At 40.7% G+C, this 14,157-nt stretch overlaps 1 protein-coding gene across 1 annotated transcript; it reads left to right on the top strand.

The window, feature by feature from the left end:
• Positions 1-3,678: 3,678 nt before the first annotated feature.
• spdef (SAM pointed domain containing ets transcription factor) lies at positions 3,679-12,762 on the top strand. Its single transcript, XM_076749434.1, has 6 exons — positions 3,679-4,050; positions 9,185-9,638; positions 10,334-10,531; positions 10,842-10,889; positions 11,171-11,305; positions 11,889-12,762. The coding sequence occupies exons 2-6, from the start codon at positions 9,194-9,196 to the stop codon at positions 12,065-12,067; spliced, it is 1,005 nt and encodes a 334-aa protein (XP_076605549.1). The 5' UTR covers positions 3,679-4,050; positions 9,185-9,193; the 3' UTR covers positions 12,068-12,762.
• The last annotated feature ends 1,395 nt before the right edge of the window (positions 12,763-14,157 follow it).

Below are 14,157 nucleotides of genomic sequence, written 5' to 3'. Positions count from 1 at the left end.
TCAATAAGCCTGTCTGTCTTTCCTTGTCTGTTCTCAAGAGGAAGTAATTTAATAATGCTCCATGACTGTTAACATGCTGCTAAAATATAGTCAGTTGTATTCATTAAAGCAGTTGGCAAAATGTAATCACTCAGCAGCAGACGTTTCCTCCTGAAACATGCCTGATGTGATGTACCACAGTGAAGTAGAAGCATGTTTGTAATAGTTGTAATTTGCATCACAAGCTTCCAGACTAAGAACTGATTCTCCTTCTGATTCTCCCCCAAAAAACAGTTGGCAGAGCTGTCAGAACCAAAGTCGGAGAAGACATCTCACTCCATACTCATATTCTAACAATATGGCACTCCTTCACTCAACGGAGCTCAACAACTACCAGTTTATTGACTTTGCTAAGACAACTCAGGTGGATCACTGACACCTGTTTACAGTAGTGACACCTGTACAATCATTGCTCATTCCAAGATCACACTGGACCAATTGTGGCTTCATATCTGACACCCAGTCTTTTGCTTCCTTTAGCTCATTATCTTTCAACCATGCGAGTGTTGTGCTTGAGCCAAGGAAAAGACCAAACACGAGTAGAAGAAACTGCCATGCAAATTTTGTTGATGGACTGGATGCAGGTTAAGCCAAACGCAAACAGAGTCTGCCCTCATGCTGCATGTCCAAATGAAACCCACAATTTCAAAGTGAATCGTCCGCTGGAGGAGGTTGTCATAGTCCACGGTTTGATTTGGTGTGTCTACAAACACTCAGCTGCTGAGAGGTCTTGACGCATTTTCAGCACACCCTCTCTGTATCTCACAATTACTCCATTCAGACTGTGTGGCTAGCCGGAAGCAAAAGAATGGAAAATTTGTTCTGGAGCTGAAAAGAAAAGGAAACTTTCAGGAGTCAGCGGTCGCTTTCAAGAGACATGAAGGAACTTCGCCGACATGATGAATTAAAAACAAGATTAGAGGGGAAAGATTAGATGTATTTGAGTAGTCTCAAGGTGTCTTTCTTATGGGTTACCTCTGTTTTGCGAATAACAAGCGTTTCTTTCTATGACAGAGCCACGCTGTTAAAACCAGCTTAAATTATGCAAAGTGAAAACTGTTTGGTCAGTTGGCAGATTTTACATTTGTGGTGATGAACCAGCTCAAAATGAACACAAATAATCAGCTGTTTCAGAGGTGAGATGTGATGCTGATGACAGTTTCTCCATCTGTGTCAAAGTCAGTATAAGCACAGTGCAGTGATAAAGATTCAAACACATACTTGTTTTTATGTAGTTCGTAATTTTGGTCAAGAAGTTGGCCATTCAACTGACATGCTGCTAGTTTAAATAAGGCATAAAACTTATTTTTTCATAGTCTCAGGTGGTGTGCTGTCACTTTATAATAATATCCCTAAATGTGTAAATGTCATATTATTGCACAAGTGATAATTTACTCCATGCAGTTTGGGTGCTTTGTGCTTTTGGCTCCTTGAGGTTTAGAAGGGTTGTGTGGAAAGTGGATGTCTCACCACATGAAGGAATGGCAGCACCTTATTTGGATGGTCCAACATTAAATCATAGTAACATAAGCTCAGGTTTTAACCCAATATATATGAGAAGTGAAAATTTTAGCATCTATAGTTCAGAAAATCCTGAGCAAACTGCTGATAAATAGTGTGTGATATGGCTAAAAGCTCTGAAATGTGAGTATGTGGGCCTTGAGTTAAGAATGTTTTCTAAATGATGTCATGTTCATCAGAAGAAAGAAGTTGGCACGTTACAAAGAATAATCTTTCATCCCTGAGACACAATACCTGTTTAAAGATTCAGCAATAAACACTGCAGGAATAATTACGCCTGTATAACTTCCTCTCTGCTTGTGTGCATAAGAAACAAATTAAACACAGTTGATCCTTCGGCAAATAATTCAATTGCTTTCACTTTTAATTGTTGATAATCAATATGTTTTAAATGAATATGAGCTTGATTTTACAGCTTAGTCATTAACACTTCATTACTTTAAGCTAACAATCAATATCAACTTACTGCTGCTAGCTACAGTTAGCAGCTATGCTATAAACCATAGCCACAGCATAGCTAATGCTAGTTGAATTTGTCAAATTGACATGAGAGTGACTGAACTCAGCTGATAATAAGTTTAGTACTGACAATAAACTGTCCAAAGAAAACAAAAACAACAGTAAGTCATGTTGTGTTGTGACAAATGGAAGCACTTAATGCTAAATCAATATCAACGTAATGCTGCTAGCTACAGTTAGCAGCTATGCTATAAAAACATACACAACATAACACAAACATGATCTTCTGACATATGATTCAGGCCGAACCAGCAGTATATAAATCATTTAAAATGATCTCCAGCTCCATCAGCTGCATTGCTATAAACTTGACACTCCTACACCTGCTCAGGTGTTTTCACTTAGTCTGGCTGATTAGACTTCTGCTCAGTATCACCTGCAGGACTCCCCAGAGAGCAGCACAGACTCTGAGTGGATTATCCTGGTGAAATTAAAATAAAATTAAATTAAGCTGAAGCTGGTTGTAACTTTGTTGGAAAGTATGTGAGGTCGCCAATCTTTATTTATGGATAAAAAATAATAAAGAGTGCAACAAAAGCAACCTGAGAAAAGGTGTTATCAGGGACAAGAATCATGACTCACATGTCCATCTGTGCATTGAAAGAGTTATTGTCTCTTTTGATTGTCCCTCCTGTCCAAACTGGCCATGAAGAGATTCCTTGTAAAAGCTTTTTCAGTGTAAGTTAATATGAGGCTTCAGCAGTTTTCTCTTATGTTTTTCTAATCAAATATTAACATCTTAAGTGTGGATTGATTTGAATCCACACTTAAGATTAAGACTTAAATCCTCCTTAAGTAATAGTATCATTACCAAAATGTAGTTAAAGTACAAAAAGTAAAAGTTCTTCTGATTGATATATTATTATGTACGGTGTTATTAGATTCTTGAGGTGCTGCTAGTTTTATCTACTTTATATACAGGTAGTTTAATCCTGTGGTTCCAGACCTGAGAGTCAGGTCCTTCCAAACGGTGCCCACAGAAATCTGACGGTCTGTGACATGATTAATGACGTAGAAGAAAAGCTCTGCAACGCATATTTTTACTCTTGTATTTGTATTCCTGTATTTGTATATGAATAATTTTGTACTTTTTGGGCCTTTAACAGTTATTTAAACGAAACCATGTGAGAAGTTTAGAGAGGAAGTTCTTTTTTTCCCAACAGTTCACAGGCATTTAAACTGTTGGAAATGTTGGAAATAATTGATTTAATCTCTAAGAATGTATTTAATTAAAAATCTTAATATTGAGAAATAACTAGCTGTCAAATAAATAAAGTGAAGTTGAAGTGTAATACTCAAGTAAAATACCTTAAATTTGTACTGAAGTACAAGTAAATGTACTTACTGTTACATTTCACCACTTTATTGTCTAAGTGACACCATATTTTTTAGTCTTTTATCACACTGAATTGCCTGTCGCCTGTGCACTGAGGTCAACCAGTAGTGTTTGAGGAGGTCTGAGCTAATCTGCAAGACATTGGCACTTCAGACTCACACACACACACACATGCACACACAGGGTTGTGTGCATAGGTAAACACGACTCCCTATAAATATAAATTGCAGTCAATGGGGCTGGAATTCCTTTGCACTCACTCATCCACTCACTTGTCCTGGCTCCTTCTCACTTTGTTCACACCCCCAGCAGGTGCTTTCACTTGAGGTTTAGTTTGCAGTTGTGCTTTAGGCTGTGACTTTCAGATTAAGTGTAATTGTAACAGAGAATCTGGGAGGGTCCACGGCCTCGGGCTGGGGGCTCTGCGACAGTCGTCAACAACAGAACATCAGAAAAAAGAAAGAAAAATCAGACACAGATTTAAGGGTGCTGTCTGCTGCACCTCTGCACTCAGGTCGTGTTGGTTTGCAACAGAAAGAAGATCATCCTTCATCCTCAGCAGAACCAGAGCTGCACTGCATCTGCTGTCATCCAGTCAAATCCTTGCCTCTGGCCATCAGAGCATCTTTGCCTGGGTAAGAACGCACTAACTTTCCACCATGTCCTAAATTTGCTTGTTCACAGCATTACTTTTAATTGTTAGAGGAGCGTTTATGTGATGGCTTTCTGGAGGCTCACGAAATCTAATTGTCTACTTTTCATAAGCACACGTTGCTGTGAAATTTGAGATGTCCAACTTGCACCTGCTGCTTCTGATGTGATATCATAATCTCAGCTTTCAGGGAAAATAAAGGGCATCTTCTGTGCAACTTACCTGGTATAGGATTAACAATAACAAGACCCTTCAGTCATTTATTATCATTCATGATTATCAGTTAACTTGTGCACAGTCAGTTAGTAAGTTGACAATCATGAATTTAAAATAAATGTACAGCAGGCGACATAATGTTATGGTGCTGATGCATAATTTTACAGGAAAAGCTTTAACATCTGAAAGTCTTGAAAAACGTCTAAAAGGGCAGAAAGAGGAAAGTGGAGGAGATGAATTAGCTTGTTAATCATTTTGTTTGCTCTGTATCTTACTCATGCTCACCTGTTTTTCTCATACAGTTGCATATTAGCTTTCACACAGAAAGATAAAAAACTAAGCGTGGTCAGATAAACGGTGTCTGGGGGGGGGGGGGGTTCATTATCAAAAGCCATAACGGTCATGACGTCTTCAAAATGAATGTGTTCCTGCTGTCCAGGATAAGACGTGAGATTCAGTTATGACTTTGATTAAAGAAGGACATTAAATACAACAGCAGCTCCCCAAGACAGGACTGTAATCAGAGTGAGGCGCAAACACACCTGGGCTGGACTGTACATCGACACTCAGCTGTGAAGGTCAAAATGACAGATTGGGAAGGGTCTTATTCCTGGAGTATGCCTAAAGCTGATCAGGGTCTCTTAGGGACTGTGTTAGAGTGTGGAGGGGGCTTTACTTTTTAAGAGTCATGAATATGGTTTTGGACTTGATTTAGGAAAAAAAAAACCTCTGCTGCATCCTCCTCCCTAAAATCTCAATATAATACAACAGTAATGACAAAATGACACCTTTGTGATCCACGGTGAATAAGACTGTTACCTTTTTCATTTTATTGTGTAGTAAGTCTCACAGGGGAAGGTGCAAATTAGACATAAAGATGAAATCAGACTACTCTCCCTTTACAAAAAACTAATCATTGTAATACTTTTCTGACCCCCTGCTAACAGCCTGATCATTATTATATTACCCCTAACTCAGTTCAGTCAGGTTTTACGTGTAAACTTAAACAGCTGAATTCATTACTGTTTATGCGCAGCGGGACTCAAGGTCGGGGTTTTACGCCGTCAGACGCAATAGTATAATAGTAGTATATGGTACAGTATAGTGGTTGTGCACATGGAGATAAACAGCTGGTGGCGTTAATTCTCCAGTCTGTTGCTTTTTAAACCAATGCAGGAGAAAAGGACACAACAGGATGATGTAATGTAATTAAAAGATTTCCAGTCAAACCTCAAAGGAAAACAGTGTAGGGAAAACATGATGGAAATGTGATATTTAGGTCTGTGATGGAAATGTGATATTTAGGTCTGTTTCATGGTTGAATCATGGTCTCCTGGTGATTTTTTCTTCTGCTCAGTGGAGCAGAAGCTTCAGTGGACGTTTAAGTCATGAGTTATGTGCAAAGTCTGTTTCCATCTACACTTTGTCACAGTTTCCTTTTCGTGATGCACCAACTTTTCTGTCTCAGCCAAACTTCCTTGTAATATTTCAACATATGCCGCTGGCTATAACTACATTTCAAAATGACGCTTTGGAAACCTGTTCCTGATAATACCACATTTTTTATCCAACATCTATCAATTACCTGCTCTTTCTGATTTTCTGGCAGCCAGCATGTTGAATCCAGCTGCATCAGCACTTGCCTTAGGCCTCACAGCGAGACTCTCCATATCTTCACTATCTCTGCAACTTATCTGCAACAACAGGGGACAGGTTTATTTCTTTATCCCAATACGAGCTGCACATCCAAATCTTCAGGTCCAATCTCAGTTTGTCATCTGTTTCGCTGACTGCAAATAAAGCTCTGTGTCACAATTAATTCCAACCAACAGCAAAGCATTTACAATGGTTAAGTGTTTCCTGGGATACTGGCACAAAGCCAGTGCACCTGACTAACAGCAAAAATGAATTACCGAGTGCACCAACATCCTCCAATGGCGGTTAATGGAATCCAGACAAAAAAAAAGAGCAGAAGTAGAGGAGAATAATAACATGTAATTAAAAAATGAGTTTTGCAGATAGGAAATAGAGAGGTGTGATAGTCTGTATACCAGTATTAATAGCAATAAAAGGTAGAAGCCACTGCAATGGCATGCACAGAAAATCAGTCTTTATTTGCAATTCATAAAATAAGCTTTACACCTAAACCTAATTTATAATGTGAACAGAGCACCTGCACATCTCACTGTTTAAAACCAGTAAAGAAGGGGTCTAAGGCAGCGATGAACAGATCCTAATCACTTCTTGTAGCCTGCAGGCTTTCTTCCCAGCAATAGTCATATTGAGCAAAGAGCACACACAAACAAAGATGAAACTCCTCTTTCCTTGTTCTCAGAACAATGACTTCCTTAGTTGGTCCAAGTTTCCCATGAGAAACAATAACAAGGAAAAAAAAAAATCTCCCTTTAACGCTCACATGGCAAACAGTCACGCCTGGCTGTACACACTCCTTTAACGCCAGACTCAAACAACACAGACCTTTTTTTTTGTGCGTGAGGAGCCGAACTCGATGCACATGTTGGTCACTATTAGATAGATCTCCTCAGATCTCACACAACGACCTTTTCTTTTGCAACTCGTCCAGGTCAAACACACTTCTGGAAGAGCTTGTTTTAATCACTACTTATTAACTTTAATCTAAACACTCAGCTGACTTCTGTCACGTAACTGTTTCAGCAGCAGTGATAAATGAGCTAACGGGTTAATTTCAAGCCAGATTGGTCGTATCACTCTGCAACTTTTACCACTTTCACTTCAAGAGAGTTTTATGATATCAGGGTTAAGGTAATGCCAAACCACATCTTTATTTAATGGACAATATTTTGATCCCAGTCACATCTTCATCACATTATTAGCTTCTTGTGGAACATTTGAGCATCTTTTTGGTCTGTTTTGTTGTTGTTTCTGTAATTCTGACCACACAGCTACAGCCTTATAAAATAATGCAAACCTCACTTCAAATAATCACCTTTTTCATGTTAAATGAGACCAAGCATGTAGAAGAAATATGGTTCCCAGGGCGGACGCCTGCATGGAGGGAGTCCTTTTCCGTCGGTGTCAAAGGCTGACTTTGCAGAGTAAATGGAGCAAACGCTAATGCTCCTGAAATGAATATCAGCGTCTTGACCAAACTCATTTAGAGATCAGTCAGGGTCTTAATCCCTCTCCACAGGGGTGTGTGTTTGTGTCTTTTTCTTGTGCCCCCTCTTCCTTTTGGAAGAAGGTAATATGGCTAAATTTGCTTTGCTAATGGGCTTAGCGCAAGCTGTTACAGGGCAGAGTCGACTCGCAGCAGCCAGGCTGGGATACCAGTGGCTTTTAATCTGACTCCTGAAGGAGTGAAAGGGAGTGTGGGTTATAGTTTCCGAGAAATTTGGAGATAAAAGGGGGAGGTTTTACAGTGGGGGGTTGGGGACTAGAAGGGGAATCTTTTTTGAGGCGGGGAAGATAACTTCATTTAACTCTGGGGAAGTTTGGTGAAAGAGAAAACATGTCGTGTCTCAAAAGTTGTTAGCAGCTCCACAATTAAAGTGTCCGTAAGAAAAGAATCAGGTGAAAGGTTTGACATCAGCATGATGAAAGAGTTTGCACTCTTGAATACAGGTTTTCAAGAAGCTGTGTAAGCTTTGTGCAGCCAAACTCAAAAGAAACGAATGAGAAGAGGCTCTTGAGAGGCTAAAAGACAAAAAAATTTCCATCACAGGACCATCATCCGCAGGTTTTTGGTGCATTTATTTCACATTTTGCAAATAGAATAAATGGTTTCTTTTTGCTTCTGAAGAGCCTATTCTTTTATCAGCGTGTGGGCATGTCTTTTTTTCTATGAGACAGGTTTAATGTGTCCTGGATTCATTGCGGCTGCTGGATGTACTATATAATTTTGCAAATTTTTACGAGACTTTAATTTCTTTGTGTCTCTGCAAATAATGCCTTCTCGTTGAACATGTGCTCTGTGAGAGCACACTTCCTTTACTGAGGCATCAGCTACAAGCGCTGATAACCTGGTGTGTGACAGCAGTGTGCCTTCCCATATGCCAGCTGTGGCAGCCACACATTATTGGAGCCATATGCGAGTTCACTCTGAGATTACAACACTTGTGCTACAGCTGACATCCATAAATGAACACTTATGATGGCAATTTCCTGTTAAGACGAAGTTGTTGCAGCTATCAGTCGAGTCTCCATAAAGACGCCTCAGATGTTTTCAGACGTGTGGTTTTGTGCAGATTCTGTGCACGCTCTTCTCTGCATTACCTAACTTGATTAAAAACTCCAGCTGACAGTGGAGACAGAGGGCTGCAGAGACGGCACCTTGAAAGCCGAGGCAAGCGACGGAGCTGCTTCAGGTCTCAATACAAGTCAGCTACCCCCAAGACATCAGCCATTCTGGGCCACTGACCCACAAATAAGAGACTCAGTCAAATCCATTTTGCCCCATGCCTGTCAGCGCTGTGTGTGTGTTAACTGTCTTGAGGGTCATTTCCCCAGAATCTTAGGCTCAGGGTTCTTATAGAGCATCAGCCAGCGCTCACCTCAGTTCTGCTCGTTACACATTTGGAAAAGGGATTCTTGCCTGCAGCTGCTCTGATGGAATTTCTTGCTAAACAAAAACAATTGCTGGTGTAGCAGCCAGAGAATCGCAGGAAAGGAACTATCAGAGAAGGTATCGTCTTTTAAATGCATGAAATTATTTGAATTAAAGTGATGCTGGATTGCTTGAAAATGCTGTCGGACACTGTTTATGAACTCTTGTCGACTGCAGATTTAAATTATGAGCTTATCTTTTGTCGTCCTTGGAAGACTGTTGATTCTTTCTGATTTCACACTATTCAGAATTATTACACACAGACACTTTTTTGCGCTGAAAGCTTAATTTCGCTTTCTTGCTCCCTTGCCTCCAGGTACCAGTTATGTCAAATCCACTGAGCGGTTTATCAGAAGGCACAGTGTATGGATCCCGGATCGGGATGACAGAGGACTCCCTCGCCATCCTGGAACAAAACAGGGACTCCGCAGAACCCTGGGACCTGGGGGAGACCAAACCAAGCGTGGAAGCCCTGGAGCGCGGCATCCCGGGCCTCTACCTCTCCTGCTTTGACATGCTCCTCACTGAAGACGCCACCTGGCTGGTGAAAGTTTCAGAGGCCTCCCCAACGCTGACTGTACCCATGACTCGCATGGAGCCCCAGGAGGAGCCAGAGCAGTGCCCAGTCATTGACAGCCAGGAACAGGGACTCTCTCCTGGGCTGGAGGGGCAGGAGGAGGAGCGGTCTCTGGAGCAGGTGCAGAGCATGGTGGTGGGAGAAGTGCTGAAGGACATTGAAACAGCCTGTAAACTGCTCAATATCACCCCAGGTAGGCTGACTTCCACCACACCTGTTACTGCAGTTTGTCTCCTGAGACATATAACTGAAGAAACAAATCTTTAAAGTATACATGGACTTCTTTATGACACAAAAATATGTTGCCCGTTATTTGCAAATCGCAAAGGGATGTTGAGTCACCGATATTTAAGCTACTGGATCTTGCTCCCAAAATCAACACTTGCATTTGTGTGGAGAGTCCAGGAAAGATGACAGATCAGATCAATCATATCCTTACTGACGCAAAGACGTGTTTGCCTGCTCCAGGATCTGTTTAATCCTGACCTTTGCATGAGTTCTCTTGAACTGTGACAGTGATGGTTCTCTCTTGCCATCAGTGGTGTACACAGTCTTAAGGGCGAGGTCTCCTGTTCACAGAGCAAACAGAGGAAGCATTATGTATTGTAAGGCTTCTGGCTGTCATAAAGCTGTGCAATCCCCTGTCATCTGTTCTACTGATTAGAACTGCAGTGGCATAAAAGCGTGATTACCTTGTGGTTTAAGTAAATTTATTATGTGTTAAAGTTGCAGAACACAATACACGCTGAAAAAAAGGGAAATTAATTGAGGTAACATGAACCAATAGGACTTTGATCTCACTGACGGAATAACCCCAAAGCAGGTCATTTACAGCAGGGACAGCTGGGAGTTTTCTCACCTATTTCTTATCTTTCTCTCTTTTCATAGACCCTATAGAGTGGAACACAGGGAATGTCCAGAAGTGGCTGCTGTGGACTGAACATCTGTACAGGTTGCCCCACGCAGGAAAGGCCTTCCAGGACTTGACAGGAAAGGACCTGTGCGCCATGAGCGAGGAGGAGTTTCGCCAGCGCTCGCCACAGTGCGGGGACACTCTGCATGCACACCTGGACATATGGAAGTCAGGTGTGTGTCATATTTATTTGACAAGTTCATAGTAGCCGGCTGCAGCTCATACAATGATTGCATTGTCCAGTGTTTGGAGCTGTTAGCATGTTGAGTGTGCAGCATGTCTTTATGTGTTCATGTCCAGTGTGTTTGGATGAGGGTAGTCAAGTCATGTCAGTTTTGATTTTGGGGCTTTACAGACTGTAAAACACACAACATGCTCTGTCTTTGGAGCCTCAGTTTTGGACAAGGAAGCACGTTGGAGAAACAGAAAAGAGTAAGAAATCTAACTTTTTAAATTAAACATCCGTCTCTTTTCTTTCTCCAGCTGCCTGGATGAAAGAGAGGTGTTCAGTCGGAGATACAAAAACTACCGGTAGGTTTGGTTTCCTCGTACAAACAGAACAGAATTAGCAAAAATGAAATGTTGTTTGACAACGGAGGACATGTTTGTTAACTTTTAACTCCATTAAGTAGCAGTGGGAAAATTATTTAACTTTTTTTCATGCAAAATCAGGCACCTGCTGTGTGTGTGTGTCTCCTGCTAGTTTGGAAACCTGAAGGGCCTCGTAATCTCCCGGGCCTTCGTAAATGTTTGCTTTTCGCTGTGAATCACGACACTGTGGCCTTAAGGTTCAAAACGCTGCTGTTGTTTAGGTGGCGAGGAGCTTTGGTCCGAGGCAGATTCGTCTTGCTCAGGTCAGCCCATTCATCTGTGGCAGTTCCTCAGAGAGCTCTTGCTTAAACCTCACAACTATGGACGCTGCATCCGCTGGCTCAATAAAGAAAAAGGTATCTTCACTGTAAAAATAAAACAACATATGTTTTTTATTTATTGTAGATCAGATGCTTTTAGCTCTTACTCAACTTGTAGGTCAACTACTTTTCATTGCTTACACTATAACTGACACTTCACCTGCCTTCACTTGTCGCATCTCAAATGCCTTTTCAACTGCTTTTATATTTCACTCTGTACCTCACTGCTTTCAGAGCTTACATTTGAACTGAAATGTTAAGTGCTTTAACCGGCACTTCATCCACTTTTGGTTGTTACTCGTCCCCTGACATCCGAGTGTGTGTAATTATACTTTAAGCTCATTGTAGTCAATAACCTGACTAAATGAGAAATCAACTCTTTTACATGCCTGCACTTCAACTGATTTCAGTGCTTGACCTGAGACTTCACCTCTTTAACGGCTTCATTTTGACTCTTACACAAGATCTCACAAGCAAAAAGTTTAAAACTATACAAAAACAATATTTCAATGGCAAATAAGTAAATGTAAAACGTGGAATTTTAAAATTTGTGAGAGATTTTAATCGTGATAAGACTTTTGGTTTAAATAATGTTAACAAATTTATGTGACTCCACCAGGTATTTTTAAGATCGAGGACTCGGCTCACGTTGCCAGACTCTGGGGGCTCAGGAAGAATCGTCCTGCTATGAACTATGACAAGCTGAGCCGATCCATACGTCAATACTACAAGAAGGGCATCATCCGCAAGCCTGATGTGTCTCAGAGACTGGTCTACCAGTTTGTTCACCCAGTATGAGGCAGCAGCATAGTGGGAGGAGGAAGAGATGGAAACCTACAACTAAAAGGACACACTATCTTACCACCATGTACTTGAAAATCCAAGCCTGAGATGAAAAGGTGACATGGATCACGTGCACTGACCAACCCCAATGGTACACACTTCCACTGCCAACACTGAAGCAACAGCTGGCAGCTGCTGCATGAAGGCTTATCTGTGCATGGGCCGAGGGGAGGGGACAAAACAGTGTGGCTGTTGAGGCTTTTTCCTGCTGCAGAATAACCACAGATTAAAAACCAGAAGAAAAATAAATAAATGAACTGCCTTGTCATTTGCATGATCTGCCTGTTTATCTTTCACTAATGTGATTCCCAGTTATTCTTACACTTGCAAGCTTGCAGAAAACGCCCACAGTGATATTTGCTTTGTCTTTTCGTTTTGCTCTTCCTGACCACTTTCTCTGTTTGAATTAGGGCCAGTTTCCTGACACAGTTGAAAATGTGGTCAGGATTGTTTTGCTTCTTTTTCGGGTCTGGTCCTGGCTGTTATATACACAATCAGCCAGACAATACGGGGCGTCTGTCATCTCATCTGCAGGGTACAGACGAGGAGACTTCAGTTGGATCCTCAATCCCTGCTGTGACTCTCCTGAAAATGCCACTTAAGTGTAATTTTTGTCTAAGAGTGATACATTCTCTTCATATTGTTTCATTGAGGAGCCCTGCTTTATAAATATTATGCTGTCAACTCTGGTTTTTCCTGCTGTACAGTTGTTGCATTTCATGTTGGTGGGTGTTTGGTTCCGGGTGGAGACCCAAAGTGTTAAAAGAAATCGATGTGAAATAAATAATCATATAAATAAATAAATAAATAAATAACATTAGCATGTTAGCTAATTGTGGGAATGTGAGCATACCGATGTTAGCGTTTAGCTCAAAGTACCACTGTGACAATGTTACTGTAGACTGTACTCCTGTAGTTTCTCTCTCATTCACTCCAGATCACTTTATTTCAGCAGCTTTAATCTCAAAATGTCCCTTTTTCCAAAGTCTGTTTTCATTTCACCCTGATATTTTCCTCATTGAGCATTTTATTAAATAACATCACTTTCCATTACAGAGTCTCTCAGTCAAGGTAAAACAGGGCAGAGCGAACAAAAGCAAATGAAATAACAGCTAATTAAATAACTGGCTCTGGCCTGTTTGTCTTGATTGACTCACAAAGATGTTGTGATGAAAGAGGACATGAAAGTCACTTAAAATAAAGTATTTTATTTTCAAAAGAAGCAGGAAAAAAATAACATTTCATTTCACATTTTATTGGACTATTTCCCAATTTCACAGTTTTCACAGCATTTTGTCTGAATTCATTCGTATGAGTATTATTCACATTTTATTTATTTATTTAATTTTGAAGCTTTCGGGGCTGCATATTTTACACTAACTTCTCATCATACTACTTATTATTTTTTTTCGCTTAAACATCTGCCTGAGTAAGGACAGGATATCCAAGCTTAAACAGGGCTCAATAAACTATATTCAACCAAACATGCATCTTTGTGGCGTCTCTAACTAAGAGGGGTTGTACAAATTCAGCTCCATGTACGCTGCAGGCAGATCAAGAATAATTAAATCCACCATGATTCTTCTGTGTAAAAGATGAATGAAAACAGAATGCCATGATTTACAAATCCCTTTTGATCCACATTCAATTGAACACAGTGAAAAGGCAAGATTTCATCTTCCAACTCATTAATTGTATTGTTTGTTATAAATATACACTCATTCTGAATTCAATGCCTGAAACACCTTCCAAAAAAGCTGGAAGGTGAAATGCTAAGAGAAAACAGCTGGTGGAGCATCTCACTGTTAATTAGGTTAACTGGCAGCAGGTTGGTCGCATGAGCGGGTATAAAAGAGCGACGCAGAGAGGCTGAGTCCCTCTGAAGTCACGACGGGGAGAGGTTCACCACTCCGTGACACACTGCGCAGCAAATAGTGCAACAGTTTAAGAAAAATGTTTCTCAATATAAAATTGCAAAGAATTTGAGGATTTCACTGTCAGATTGAGAGAATCTGAAGAAATCTCTGTACGCAAAGGAAAAGGCC

Source organism: Chaetodon auriga, chromosome 2 (genome assembly GCF_051107435.1).
Source record: "Chaetodon auriga isolate fChaAug3 chromosome 2, fChaAug3.hap1, whole genome shotgun sequence".
NCBI classification, from domain to species: Eukaryota; Metazoa; Chordata; class Actinopteri; order Chaetodontiformes; family Chaetodontidae; genus Chaetodon; species Chaetodon auriga.
The sequence above is the reverse complement of the archived record's forward strand: the minus strand, read 5'-3'. Positions and strand labels throughout refer to the sequence as shown.